This window comes from Biomphalaria glabrata, chromosome 10 (assembly GCF_947242115.1).
Source record: "Biomphalaria glabrata chromosome 10, xgBioGlab47.1, whole genome shotgun sequence".
NCBI classification, from domain to species: domain Eukaryota; kingdom Metazoa; phylum Mollusca; class Gastropoda; family Planorbidae; genus Biomphalaria; species Biomphalaria glabrata.
In genome coordinates this window covers 3,540,901-3,556,037 of record NC_074720.1, presented here as the reverse complement: position 1 = coordinate 3,556,037, position 15,137 = coordinate 3,540,901, and the positions used below count along the sequence as shown (strand labels likewise).

General features: G+C 37.0%; 1 protein-coding gene and 1 non-coding gene across 2 annotated transcripts in view; one reads left to right on the top strand and one right to left on the bottom strand.

The window, feature by feature from the left end:
- Positions 1–6,812: 6,812 nt before the first annotated feature.
- Trnaq-uug (transfer RNA glutamine (anticodon UUG)) lies at positions 6,813–6,884 on the bottom strand. Its single transcript has one exon. It is a non-coding gene; the product is annotated as a tRNA-Gln (tRNA).
- A 327-nt stretch (positions 6,885–7,211) lies between these two features.
- LOC106076141 (uncharacterized) overlaps positions 7,212–15,137 on the top strand; it is a 74,947-nt gene continuing 67,021 nt past the window's right edge. Inside the window, exons 1-2 of the mRNA XM_056043546.1 lie at positions 7,212–7,382; positions 10,541–11,219. Coding sequence (XP_055899521.1) covers positions 10,952–11,219 — 268 coding nt within the window. The 5' untranslated portion in view covers positions 7,212–7,382; positions 10,541–10,951. The remainder of the gene's footprint in view (positions 7,383–10,540; positions 11,220–15,137) is intronic.

Here is a 15,137-nt window from a genome sequence, read left to right as displayed (position 1 = left end):
CTGATGATATTCCAGCTAGATTACTCAAAGAACTAAGCAATGAGCTAGCCCCAGTGTTCAAAATACTTTTTCAGGCTTCACTTAACCAGGGCAGAGTACCAAAGGACTGGAAAGAAGCTAATGTCACCCCCCTATTTAAAAAAGGAGAAAAATCTGACCCAGGAAACTTAGACTTACTTAGACTTAGGTCCTCCCGCGCCGTTCGGCGCATTGGGCGGCAAACTGTCTCCATAATGATCTGTCACTGGCAATGTCTGAAGCCTCTTCCCATCTGGTGTCCACTGTTCTGAGGTCCTCCATGAAGGTGTGTCGCCAGGTAATACGAGGACGTCCCTGTTTGCGCTTTCCTCGTTTTGGCTTCCATGTTATCGCAACTCTTGGTGTGCGTAATTCATTTTGACGTAGAACATGTCCCGCAAACCTCATGCGACGCTCAGTCAAAACCTCACTAAGTGTTCGACTCCCAGTTCGGCAAAGGATTTCCTTGTTTGAGATCCGGTCTGTGTAACTGACTCCCAAAATCCGTCTCAGCCATCTCTGTTGAGCCACATTTAGTCTTTTCTCAATTTTGACAGATGACTTCCATGTCTCACATGCATATGTAGCAGTTGGAATGACGATTGTGTTGAGAAGGTGTATTTTTGTCTCGAGTCCAATGGCTTGGCTAGTCCAAATAGGCTGCAGCCTTTGGAAAATGCTCCCTGCCTTTCCTATTCGACATGCTACATCATGGCCTCCGCATAAACTTGGATAAGACTAAAATTATGCGAGTGGGATATAAGGCAAAGGGTGTCCCCGTCAGACTTGGCGAGTCAAAGCTTGAAGAGCTGGACAAGTTCACGTACCTTGGCAGCATCATAACAAATGATGGAGATGCTTACCATGATGACCCAGGAAACTACAGACCAGTATCACTTACCAGCATCACATGTAAAATCCTAGAACACATAATATGTAGCAACATCATAAACCACTTAGACAAACATAATGTCCTCACACCATACCAACATGGCTTTAGGAAATATAGATCATGTGAAACACAACTAATAGGACTAATTGATGATTTTTCAAAAGGTTTAGATAATAGTGAACAAATAGATGCTATCTTACTAGATTTTTCTAAGGCTTTTGACAAAGTTCACCACCATAGTTTGCTTAAAAAATTAAAATATTTCGGCATTAATGGTCCACTGCATCAGTGGATTAAAGATTTTCTGATAGGGAGAGAACAAACTGTAATAATAAATGGCTCTAAATCAACACCGATAACAGTAAACTCAGGTGTACCTCAAGGAACAGTCTTGGGTCCACTACTATTTTTAATTTACATAAATGATTTACCAAATTGCATTAGTTCAGGAACAAAAGTCAGATTATTTGCAGACGATTGCATAATATATAGAACAATAAAAACAACACAAGACACAGATATTTTACAAAGAGAATTAGATGAATTACAGAAATGGGAATCAAATGGGAGCATGTCTTTCCACCCAGAAAAATGTCAGTTGTTAAGAGTAACAAAAAAACTAAAACAAATTAATTCCACTTATCTTATTCATGGCAAACCAGTAACACAGACTAAAAACGCAAAATACCTAGGTGTTATAATAAATGAAAAACTATCATGGAATCCACATATTGATGAAACTACAAAAAAATCAAACAAAGCATTAGGATTTATTAAAAGAAATTTCTATAAATCAAATAAGAACATAAAACTAAAATGTTATTTAACCTTGGTTAGGCCAATAATAGAATATGCATCCTCCGTTTGGGACCCCTCAACTCAAGAAAACATTAAGAAACTGGAACAGACACAAAATAGAGCAGTGAGATTCATAACAAACGAATATTCACATTTGACTAGAGTAACACCTTTAGTAAAATCACTAAATTTAGAAAGCCTTCAGGACAGAAGGCTCAAACGTAAAGTAGCAATCATACATAAAACACTGAACCATAATCTTCAAATACAAAAACAAAATTTAATAAAATACTCTGAAAGACACAAAGATAAAGGCACATTCCTCGTCCCATATGCTATGACAAATTTGTACAAATACTCCTTCTTCCCTAGTGCTATTAGAGCATGGAATGGGTTGCCTGAGCTAGCCAGGAAAACCAGTGACTTGGCAGAATTTAAGTCATTGGTTAATATGCATGACTAAATGCATGACGCGTAGGACGTAATCATCTTCTTTTTTGAAGTAACGTCTGTATTATATAAGATAAGATAAGATAAGATAAGAGTAAAATAACACGGTATAAGATTGATAATGGTGCATAATCCATGAATTGTTTATTTATGGAAATCATCGGTTATCTCTCTTTATCGCACACTATTTCCCGCTGCGATTCCCCCGCGTTCTGAGCTAGTATGGGATCATCTTTAACTCTTTCTCTCCTTAATTATTTACCACATTCTGGTGGAATCAACGCTGGTATCGACAGTTAGGAGAGAAAGAGTTAAATCTGAAGGAGCATAAGAAACACGTAGAACAAATTAAAAAACCAGACACGTGGACTACCAAATCTGGACAGATAGAAGGACAAAGCCTAACAAAGGAGGACAGAAATGAGGACAACGCCTAACAAAGGAGGACAGAAATGAGGACAAAGCCTAACAAAGGAGGACAGAAATGAGGACAACGCCTAACAAAGGAGGACATAAAGGGGGTTAATACCTAACAAAGGAAGGCTATAAGATCACGGAATGGGTTGCCTGAGCCAGCCAGGAAAACCAATGACTTGAATTGAATTTAAGTCATTGGTTAATATGCGTGGCTAAATGCATGACGCGTAGGACGTAATCATCTTCTTTTTTGAAGTAACGTCTGTATTAAATAAGATAAGATGTGGAACTCGTACTGAAATAGGCCTATTACAAAGAGAATTCAATCATGAAAAAAAAAAACTTTTCGTATTCATTGTAAACGAGTAGGACAGAATAAAATCTCAATATATATAGGTGTTATAACAGACTAAATGACAAATTATCATGGACGGATCTGGCCTTACAAATTGCGGGGCCCAGTTTAATGGATTTGTACAAATTTGTCCTAGCATAAAAGAAATAATGAATTAGTCAGTCTGAACTAGGCAGGTAGAACAAAGGGTGGGAGATGCAATAACTCTACATAGTACAGCATGGGAGTAGCCAGGGGAGAGGTTGGGGTTCAACACCCCCCCCCCCTGAAATTAAATCCCACGCGGGGGGGGGGGGGGCGGAATTTAGTGACTGATTTTTTGCTTTGATTTTGTTTATATTAGGTGAGATTTTAATACTTAACCATTACTTGCCCCAGCGCAGCCAAGAGGGTTTTGAGTTTAAAACCCCATACCAGGGGGGTTTGCAGTTAAATCCCCCTCTTCTATAAAACAAAAAGAAATTATGCAAACGACAAACCCCAAATTCAAAGAGCATCGCTGAGGAAGATTTTGGTTTTAAAACCACCTCCGAAATTTACTATAAAACCCCCTCCTCAATATAAAAAAAAAAGCAAATTACACACTCAAAATTCTATGAGAGTAGCTAAAGAGGTTTTGAGTTAAAACCCCCCATCATCGGGTTTGAAGCTAAAAAATACCTCTTCAATATAAAAAAAAAAATACGCACTCAAATTTCTATGAGTGTAGCCAAAGGTGGCTTTGAGTTTAAACCCCCTCCAGTTGGGTTTGAAGCTAAAAAATACCTCTTCAATATAAAAAAAAAATACGCACTCAAATTTCTATGAGTGTAGCCAAAGGTGGCTTTGAGTTTAAACCCCCTCCAGTGGGGTTTGAAGCTAAAAAATACCTCTTCAATATAAAAAAAAAAATACGCACTCAAATTTCTATGAGTGTAGCCAAAGGTGGCTTTGAGTTTAAACCCCCTCCAGTGGGGTTTGAAGCTAAAAAATACCTCTTGTATTAAAAAAAAAAAAGCAAATTACACACTCAAAATGCTATGAGCGTAGCCAAAGAGGGTTTTGAGTTTAAACACCCTTAAGCGGGGATTGATGCTAAAAATAACCTCTTCAATATAAAAAAAAGTAAATTACACACTAAAATTCTTTGAGTGTAGCCAAGCCAAGGGGGGTTTTGAGTTTACCCCCCCCCCCTCCAGATGGCTTTTTTTTTTTTTTTGAAGTTTAAAAGCCTCCAGATGGTTTTGAGTTTAAAATCCCCCAACAGAGAGTTTTCAGGTTGAAAACCCCCTCTTCACAGGGGTTTAGCAACCATGGCGCGAAGGAGCTCATTACGCTTCGGCCAATGCCTCAAGGCCAGTTGGAGCCCACATTAGAACTTAGGAAGAACATTTGTTTGTTCATTTGAAATGAAACACTTTTAAGTCGTTTAACTCTGTTAAGAAGCTGTAAAAACATTGACTTTTAAGACACTATTATTTATATGCATTATGCAGTCCTATCTGAATCAAACGTTATGACATAATTACTTTTTTTTAAAGAAAAAGGTACGATCTTTACATTGGAATGTCTTTACATTTAGTTTACTCATTTTTTGTCACACACTAAATTTGTCTTATTGGCTGGAGAGGAGCCCATCAAGATGTTCTTGAACTCGGAGTACTAGTGTGATATTTACTTGTGTAGCAGGCAGTGGTTAGGTCCTATATTCCTCGCAGTACTGGTGTGATATTTACTTGTGTAGCAGGCAGTGGTTACGTCCTATAGTCCTCGCAGTACTGGTCTGATATTTACTTGTGTAGCAGGCAGTGGTTACGTCGTATACATCTACAGTGTCTGGCCATCACCTAAATTAAAATTTAACTTAACACTAATAGTCCAATATTTAAACTACATAGCCTACTACTTCCTAATGTGTCTTAAAACGAATAGATATTAATTAATAATATCGTTTTATCCCGTGCTTTTGAGAATGTGCGCTTATAATACTGTCTCTAATTCAGTCACAAGAAGCACTGGCACTTGATTTCCAACATCAATTCAGTCCAACACCAAGCCGTGTTTATGCCATCTCCCATTTAGCTCGAGCCTGTCACACAAGTCCTGGGTTGGATCCCCATACTAAATGAAATATAGATGTTAAATGTTTTCTTGGAGGTTCAGCGAGTGCCTATTTAAATTATTCCGATAGCGGATTCCAGCGGTGGTTGATTTTGAAACCAATTCGATGCCAATGCCCATACATTCTCATCGTATGACCTCAAAACCATCCATTCAAAGTTTGTTTGTTTCTTTGTTTTCTTGCGGTGGTTGATTTTGAAACCAATACGATGCCAATGCCCATACATTCTCATCGTATGACCTCAAAACCATCCATTCAAAGTTTGTTTGTTTCTTTGTTTTCTTGCGGTGGTTGATTTTGAAACCAATTCGATGCCAATGCCCATACATTCTCATCGTATGACCTCAAAACCATCCATTCGAAGTTTGTTTGTTTCTTTGTTTTCTTGAGGTGGTTGATTTTGAAACAAATACGATGCCAATGCCCATACATTCTCATCGTATGACCTCAAAACCATCCATTCGAAGTTTGTTTGTTTCTTTGTTTTCTTGCGGTGGTTGATTTTGAAACCAATACGATGCCAATGCCCATACATTCTCATCGTATGACCTCAAAACCATCCATTCAAAGTTTGTTTGTTTCTTTGTTTTCTTGCGGTGGTTGAATTTGAAACCAATACGATGCAATGCCCACTCATTCACATCGTATGACCTTAAAATCATCCATTCGAATAACTAATTTTTTTAAAAAGGTACGATCTTTACATTGGAATGTCTTTGCATTTAGATTACTCATTTTTGTCACACACTAAATTTGTCTTATTGGCTGGAGGGGGGCTCACCAAAATGTTCTTGAATCCGGGCCCACGGATACCTTGCTACGCCACTGCCTCTTCAATATTAGTCTAAATCAAACTACACTCACAAAAATCTATCAGTGTAGCTAAATGGGGTTTTGAATTTGTAAAAAAAAAACTCGAGAGATTTGTTAGTGTAAAACCCCCCAACAGATGATTTTGACGATAAAATTTCACTTTTCGATATAAAATCTAAAGCAAACTACAGTCACCTAATTCCAAGAGCGTAGCCAAGAGAGGTTACATATTTCTACCAGTGGATGGGCTCCATTAATAAAGTGCAGTGAACAGTCATCTGCCGAGATTTAAAAAAGACTAAATGTAGCTCAACAAAGATGACTAAGACGGATTTTAGGAGTCAGTTATAGAGATAGGGTCTCAATCAAGGAAATCCTATGCCGAACTGGGAGTCGACCCCTTAGTAAGGTTATGAAAGCGTCGCATGAGGTTTGCGGGACATGTTCTCAGACAAAATGAATTACGCATAATAACAGTTGCGGTGACATTGAGGCCATTACGAGGAAAGCGCAAACAGGGACAGTCTAGTACAACTTAACGCAACACTTTCATGGAGGTCCTCAGAGCGGGTGGGAAGAGGCTTCAGACATTGCCAGCGACAGATTTTTGTGGAAACAGCTTGCCGCCCAATGCGCCGAACGACGCGAGGGGATCTAAGTTTGTAAGAATAGCACATTAGGTTTTTGAAATAAAACTAATGCACTGTAGATACCTCAGAATATGCATTTTGTTGGCTTTCAATACCCCCCGAAAAAAAGTCCTGGTTACGCCCATGTAGAACAGTAACAGTACTATATACATGTAGGCCTATCTATTGTTACAAATAGAATTATAAAAGCGAAATCAAATAATTTTTTGTTACCGAAATTTTAAATCTAGATCTATCTACTTTATTTACAACCTTTAAAGAATTCCATATTTTTTAATAACACTCACATAATTCTTTATAACTAAAAAAAAAAAATTTAGGTTCTACCGAGATTTGAACTCGGATCGCTGGATTCAAAGTCCAGAGTGCTAACCATTACACCATAGAACCGTGAAAACTAAGATCCAGCTAAAGTAGTCATTCGCGCTTGAGAAATTCGTTGGTAGATTTATAGATCAATAATCTGTTAATGTCTTTTAGATTCTAGACTTAGACTGTGTAGATCTAATAAAAGTCGTTAAGTTATTGATTAACAACGCAACAAATTTTTTGGCTAACAGAACATAGATTAATAATTTTGAAGGATTGTAGGTACCGTAATCTAGATGTAGACTAGGATCTGGATTAAATTGAGATAATCATTATCTAGATCTAGTTTAAATGCGAAACTCATGATTTATTTAAAAATCCAGATCCAGACTTACCGGTACCGTGAATACACAGTGTGCAGTGTGTCAGACACAGATTGGATCACATAGTCTATCATACTAGTATGTCATAGAGATAGATCTAGATATAGATCTATAATCCCAAAGAGTCTATAGATCTAGATTAGTTGAAATATAAGATAACCGAAAAATATTTCATCTGCCGATTCTGCCTCATCTGGTAAATTTATCAATTTTTTATTTTAATTAGAGGATCAATTTAATTTATTTTTTTAACACGTTATATTACCGTTATTCCCGTTATTCATTATCATTAAACTTTAAACGTTGACGTAATCATCTGAATAAAATTAATATAGAATCTAGTCTAAATAATAATGTATTATTTATTATTAAATGTAATTATGGTCAGTGTAATAATATGTTGAATTGTGTTGTCGTTATTATCTTTTATTTAAATACTAGATCTAGATCTATTTAGATGAGTAATTAAGAATTTAATAACTACTCAAGACAAGACAGTAGTCTACTGAGTAGTGATAGTATAGTAATAGTGATAGCCTATGACTGTCATGACTATGGCTCTAGACTCTAGAGATTATTCATATCTAGATCTAGATTATTCTAGAATCTAGATCAACTCTACTCTAGTCATAGAAGTAGCATAACAAACATGTGTTAATTATAATCATCCAATAAGATAAAGAAGTGAGTAAAATAGTTGCATTATTTATTTATACAGCAGTTTTTAGAAAATCATAGCTAATAAAAATATTTAGAATAGAAGTTTCTATTATTCTGAAAAAGACGGTTTAAAAAAGTATAAAGTTGCATATCCATGAATTGTTCATAGTCAAGTTAAATAAATAAAGTTCAGTTGTATCAGTACTAAGTTGTATCAGAGTAAAGTTTTAACAGTAAAAACTACAGTGTAACTAAGAAACAATATTTTGTGGTTTTATTACTTCAGTAAATTAACAAGAATTTTAAGTCGAGTTGATGCTGAATCATTGGCGTAGCAAGGTACTCGTGGGCCCGGGTTCAAGTATATGTTTGTGGGCCCCACTCCCCTACATTGAGAAAAACAAAAACAAATCTAGCCATCAATAATAATAATAATAATCTTTATTGTCCGTATGGAAATTTGTTTTACAATTTGTGCATTACACCAAACAAAAAACATTATAACTATAAGAAACCAAAGTGTACATTCACACCAGACTCACTCATAATTTACATGTGACAAAGTTTATATCAGATTAGGGTTCTTATTTAATGATTTGATTGCCAGGGGAACAAAGAGTGTTTATGTTTGTTTGTCTTTGCTATCGTTGTCTTGTATCTCTTTTGTGAGGGTGATTCTTGTTAGCTTTTTTATAGATGTTTGTCTCAAACAACTGCCCAAGTGGGTTTTGTTTTTTGCCAATGATTTTACCAGCAGCATTTAGGATTCTATAAAGTTTATTTTTATTTTTAATGCTCAGATTGCCATACCAGGCAGTGATATTGAAACGTAAAATATTGCAGATGTGAGCGTGATAAAACATAACCAAGGCCTTTTCGCTAACATTAAACGAGGACAGTTCTCTTAGTAATCGTATGCATCATTGCATTTAAAAACAAAACATTCTTTTTTCGGTAATACTTTCTAGAAATAATGGAGTCCATACATTTAATGCACTCCTTAGATGCTTACTAAGACTCAGGTCCTCTGGCGCCATTCGATGCAGGACTCGGTCTTAATGGTAATGCTTGCAGTTACATTTCTTTGTTGTATCACTTTTTGCTCTATCTATGTTAGAACTCTAATAACACTAAGTAAATTAATTCAGGATTCATCATGATCATCACTCCTTTGAGTTCCTCATGGAACATAGGGCCTCGACAAAAACACGCCACTCTCCACGGTCTCTTGCTAGCTTTTTGATGGTGTCCCAGCTCTTCCCGGTCTTCTCTGCTTCTTCAAGTACACTGCGTCGACATGTTCTTTTTGGTCTTCCTCTGCGTCTTGTTCCCTGGGGGTTCCACTCTAGTGCCTGCCTAGCTCTGTTGCTGGTATCTTTTCTAAGGGTATGACCAATCCATCTCCACTTCCTCTCTAAGATCTGCACTTCTATATTTTTCTGTTCACTCATCTCCCACAGTTTGGTGTTTTCTACTATCAATCCTTAATTTACTTTGTACAAAGTACAAAGTAAATCAAGGATTGATACATTTCAATTCTTACTGTCAACAACTTTTGTTTTCAATTTTTTGAAATACCTTTGTGGGCCCGAGTTCATCGAACACCTTCGCACCAAGGATGCTACACCACTGTGTTGAATTGAGAATCAATGCTTTGTTTGAATTTGTTTGAAGAAGTTTATTTAATGCAGAAAAAAAAAAACACAGTTGTTTCCTCAAATGATTCTGTTTGTGCCATTATAGATATAAAAATAAGTAATGTATTGAAACAATCATAAATATAAAATCATCACAAAAATTGGCACTCAAGAAAAACAGAAATCATCACATCTATTTCAATTGTAAACTTTCTTAGTTTAACTGAAAATCTTTGTATTTCAACTGTACATGGTAGTTTTAACAGGGATATTCATAGTCTGGGGTTACTTACTATAAGTCACAGTATAGCCTAGTATAATGAAAGAAACGGCTAAACAAAAATGGAAAAACGTATATATTTAAATAAACGTGTTGTGTTTTTGGTCTATTAGAGACAGTTATGGGTTGGTCTGGTCCCCTAAAATTGAACCACTCATATGTGTGTGTGTGTATATATATATATATATTTTATGTAAATATATATATTTAAAATATTTTATATATATATAATATATATATTAAATATCCTTTATCATGAAAGGACCTTATAATATGGGATGTGTGGCTCTGAGGCCAAAACCGCTTGCCTACCTCATGGCCACCTAACAAGAGGGTTTGAGTTTGAATCCCTACTTTAACAGAGATGTCTAGAGTACTCTAGAGTGTTTCCTAATATAAATGTTAATGTTACATTATTACTATTCCTTTTTTTTTTTTTTTTTTTTCATCAAATACGTTAGGACATCAATTGCTTCTGTTTAAAAGTAGATCCATTATTTACATTATTTTAAGGTCTAGATCAGTGTTTTCCAAACTGTGTTCCGTGGAACTCTGTGGAACCCTAAATAGGGTGTTCCACAAACTACTAAATAATTAACTAGGAGGCCACCCGTTAATTACCTCTTTAAAAAAAAAAAAAAAGCAAAAGTTTTGCCTTAAATAGCACAGAATGTGCAAAGTGTTCCGTTAAGGAAAAGTTTGTGAAACACTGATCTAGATCTATGTTTTAGAGATCATTTATTTGTTTACAAATGTGTTGTTGTTTTTTTTTTGCAGATCAGAACTCCAGCAGATTTGCCCAGCGTTAGAGCCTGATTGGAGCAATCTACCAGTACAAAAAAAGCGTACTTCTGTATTCATGGTGTTGTGCAAACGGAATCTGACCTTTGACCTTCAGACACGTCATCGCTACCCGTGTATCGAAGCCCTCATTAATGTGCTCATCTTTTATCGACTGGGATCAAACTACGAGAGCGAGGGGCAGACGGATAGTCGGTAGCGCGGGGGGGACTACACGGGCGTGCAGCCTGTGTTGCGGCGATGGAACCGCTCGCTGCTATCTACCCGGCATTCGCGTGATTTCTGTTCTTGGAGTAGAACGACAGGGACGATAGTGGAATCTAAGGATAGGCTTCGGTTATTCTCCGCTCCCCCCCGCTCGGCGGCGGAGCACAGCAGCACACAGCTATGGAGGTGGGACGGGGGCTAGAGAGGCGTTCTTTCCAGAGTTCAGCGGCGGCGTCGCCGTGGCAGGCGACGGTCCCCACCGTGTGCGTGAGGGCCAAGGTAGTGCAGAGGCAGCCCGAGAGCCTGGCCCTGCTGCCCATCTCTTGGGATATAGTGCTGTCCATCTACAGGGAGCTGCTGCGCCTGATCAAGGACCTGCCCTTCAAGAGGAAGCTGATTGTGTGCATTGTTTACAGGGGTAGCAAGTTTCGTGTGGATTTAGGGGAAGGTGAGTACCAGACAGTCTGTATGTATGAGTGTAGTTCGTCTTGTGGCTGTGTTGACACCTTTTGTTTACGTTTGTGGGCAATTATGTGTGCCAGTGGTTAACTGATGACCTTTTGCCCTTCCTTGTTGTCCTTTCAGTGTCCTCTCACTCTCTCTTTCTCTCTCTCTCTCTCTCTCTCTCTCTCTCTCTGCTCTCTCTCTGCATTGATCATTTGCATGTAGATTAAGTGCGCTTAAACTTATCCACATATCAATTTCTTTACGTTCTTTTACCCCCCTTCCTTTATCTCTCTCTCTCTCTTTCTCTCTCTCTTTCTCACTCTCTCTCTTTCTCACTCTCTCTCTTTCTCACTCACTCACTCTCTCTCTCTCTCTCTTTCTCACTCTCTCTCTCTCTCCACCTTGTCTGTTCAACCCAAAAACTCCTCCTAACATCTGTGTCGAAGCCTGATTCTGCTGTCTTGACATTGTTTAGAAAAATAATGGATTCAGATGAAAGACTAGTGTACACTATTTGATAACGGTTCCTAATCTATATCTATACTATAAAACCTTTTTACAAAGCTTAAACTGACTCTTCGTCTGCCTTTCTTTCTGGTACGCAATTTGTACACGTTTTTTCTCCCACTTCCCATTCTCGGATTAGTTTGAAATTGTGCACACAGTTGATGACAATACAAGAATAAATAAAAAATTAATATTAACCAATTAGTAAATCACTTAATGATAATTAATATAATATATAAATTATATATATATATATATAAAAGGGAGTATATATAAAGGAGTTTAACTTTTCAGTATTGAGAGTATTTTTGCGGTTCTTCTCCACCAGATAAACTTTTGTTACAAAAATATTTATTACATATTGCTTGTTTTTAAACCTATTTTATATTTATATATCACACGAATATGGTTTATATGTGTGTATATATATATAATCACACACAGGCCCACGACTTCCTGTCATCTATCATGTAAATATGTAATCAGTGTTAATGTAGGGTAGAGCTACCCCCCCCCACACACACACACACCTCCCTCAGTGAATGTCTTACAGCTTCTCTAACGGAGCACACACACACCTGCCCCTACCCTCTCCTCTGTGTATGTTTACTTCTGGCAGTATTTCAACCAGTTAGCTTGACTCATGCCAGGCGCTCCAACCTTTAGTCAAGGTTTTTACCTGCCGTCTGCTAGAATAGAAGAAAGGCACGTAGACTCCAGTTCATTTATTTTGTGTGTATTATTGTATTTACAATCCACAAGCGTGCCTCTAATGCACAGTTCACCATTGATACAATCTCTTTAACTTAGAGATAATTCAGACCAGAATACAAAAAAATAAATTAAGTAGCAATAATGCCAAATAATACAAAAAAAAAAAGAGCAATCACTTTGAAATAAGAACAAATAAAATACTTAGATAAATGCAGATTTCTTATTCACATGTTGTAGATAGATACACTCACATATTGTAGATAGATACACTCACATGTTGTAGAAAGATACAATCACACGTTTTAGATAGATACACTCACACATCTAAACTAGATTAGATAGAGTAACCATTTCAGACTCTCGTGTGGCCATTAGAGTTGGGTGAACAAAGGGGCGTCCTAAAAATCCCGTAACTCAAAGTCCCAAATGGGTACTGAGATTCGAACCCAGAACCCCCTCGGTTTTGGAAGCCAAGCGCTTTACCCCCAGCCACCGCTCCACCCCCAGCCACCGCTCCCACCAAATACAGATATGCATAGATAGAAATAGATAGGCTACACATCTATAAATAGACATTGTTACTCAAGTATAAATAGATACATTCATATAACTAGTTAACACGGGTATGTAATGTATTTAATCATAGTTGTAAAACCAATCTTTTGTTAAATTTGAAGCGTATGTAATACTTTAGTCCTTTGCCTCATTGAAAATCAAAACTATACATTTTGATCCTTATCCTGTCAGAGTTGAGTTGAGTCGATGCCAAAGACTAAAAATATACTTTTAAAAAAAATATTTTTCAGTCAATATGTTGTTATATTTTGTTGATTTTTTTTTTTTTTTTTTTGTGTCTGTTTAAACACGATGGTGGAACTGATTGCTTTTTACTGGACCGGAAGCATTTGTGTTATCAGATAGCAACTCTCTTGGTTCATGTCTGATACCTCTTGCCGGTTATGTTTTCCTGTTGTCTTTATTCCTTCGGCTATGTTTACGACTGTGGTCATGTTTACGTCCTTCTTTTGGGAACTCTCTTGCGTGAAGATTCCGTTGACATATTTGATGGTACAATCGATAATTCTCTCTCTCTCTCTCTCTCTCTCTTCGAGTCCTACTTCTGACCATCTCGCTATCTAGAGGTCATCCCATTTCTGTAGGAGAACTTACACTAAATGAGAACGTCTGTGTCCATCTACTTTAGCTTTTTTTTTTTTTTTCTTATCAAGGACTTTGACCGCCTTCACTATCCGTGATATTAAAAAAAAAGTCACAATACTATTTACCCATTTAAATACTACCTTATTGTTAACTGACCTGGCATTATAATATTGTTACACTGACTGACATTATTGTTTTTAGGTGTTTATCTGAGCAGACATTTACAAAGAGGCTAACATGATTCAGGGCAACTTCATCGATTTGTCTTGGCATAAAATAACTTGTCTTGATAATACTTTATAGGGAGTCTTGATAATACTTTATAAGGAGTCTTGATAATACTTTATAAGGAGTCTTGATAATACTTTATAAGGAGTCTTGATAATACTTTATAGGGAGTCTTGATAATACTTTATAAGGAGTCTTGATAATACTTTATAAGGAGTCTTGATAATACTTTATAAGGAGTCTTGATAATACTTTATTAGGAGTTTTGATAATACTTTATAAGGAGTTTGACATTTTGTTTCGTAAAATAAACACCAGACGAAAGTTTGTTTTTTTGCTGTTTGTTTCTCTGCCAGTCTCTAATGAGCTCGTTAGCAGCGTCTGCAATATTTGAGATCGATCACATTATGTTCCATGCCTCCGGGGGATGTTCTGATCACAGGTCAATGTCAGAGTGGATTTAATGCAGTTTTTTGCTTGTCCTTGGCATATCAACGGAAATGCGTTTCTGTGATTTCAAGTGATTGGTCCAGACAAGTGATAGGATCATAGTGCGTCGAGAAAAATAAAAGCTAAACAAAAACAATTGGTAAACAAATATTTCTAATCGCACAGATTTATTATGTATGAGTCTGTTATAATTATAATCACGTCACTGATCCAAACTAATTATACAATTCGCTTAATATAAGCTTTTTTTTTTTATGTTTTTTCTTTTTTTTTTCCCCTTCGAGATGAATGTTAATCCAAACTCTTTCTAACTATGAGATTGACATTCCCTTTTTTTTTTTTTTATCTACTGTTTACTATAAGTAAAGTTCCCCTTTCAGACCTTGTGATCTATAGGGAAGATGGTGTAAAGGTCAGCTGTTTCTGAGGTCACGGTTAAGGAGTGTGTCGTGTGGCCAGCACAACGACCAACCGTCTTTAAATTTTCCCCAGCTTATGTCAGTTACCCATTAGGGCTGGGTGTACACAGATCCCGAAATTAAAATCCCAGTTTTTACCTGGAATCGAACCCGTGATCCCGCTTACGAAGTCACTTTACCGCTCAGCCACCTAGCCTCCACTGTTTACGATGTTTGTGCGCTGGCTTGTTCGCCACATGGGAGACAATTGCATCCCAAAAAGTAATTCTTTACGGGCAACACGCGTCTGGCTAAATAAAAAAAAAAAACTGGTCGCCCCCACCTCCTTTAAGTGGATGTAATTAAACGGAGCCTCAAAACAGTGACCATTGATACTGACCACTGGGAAGACATAGACCTAGACCGCACTACGTGGAGAGATGGTGACCAAGAAAGCTACG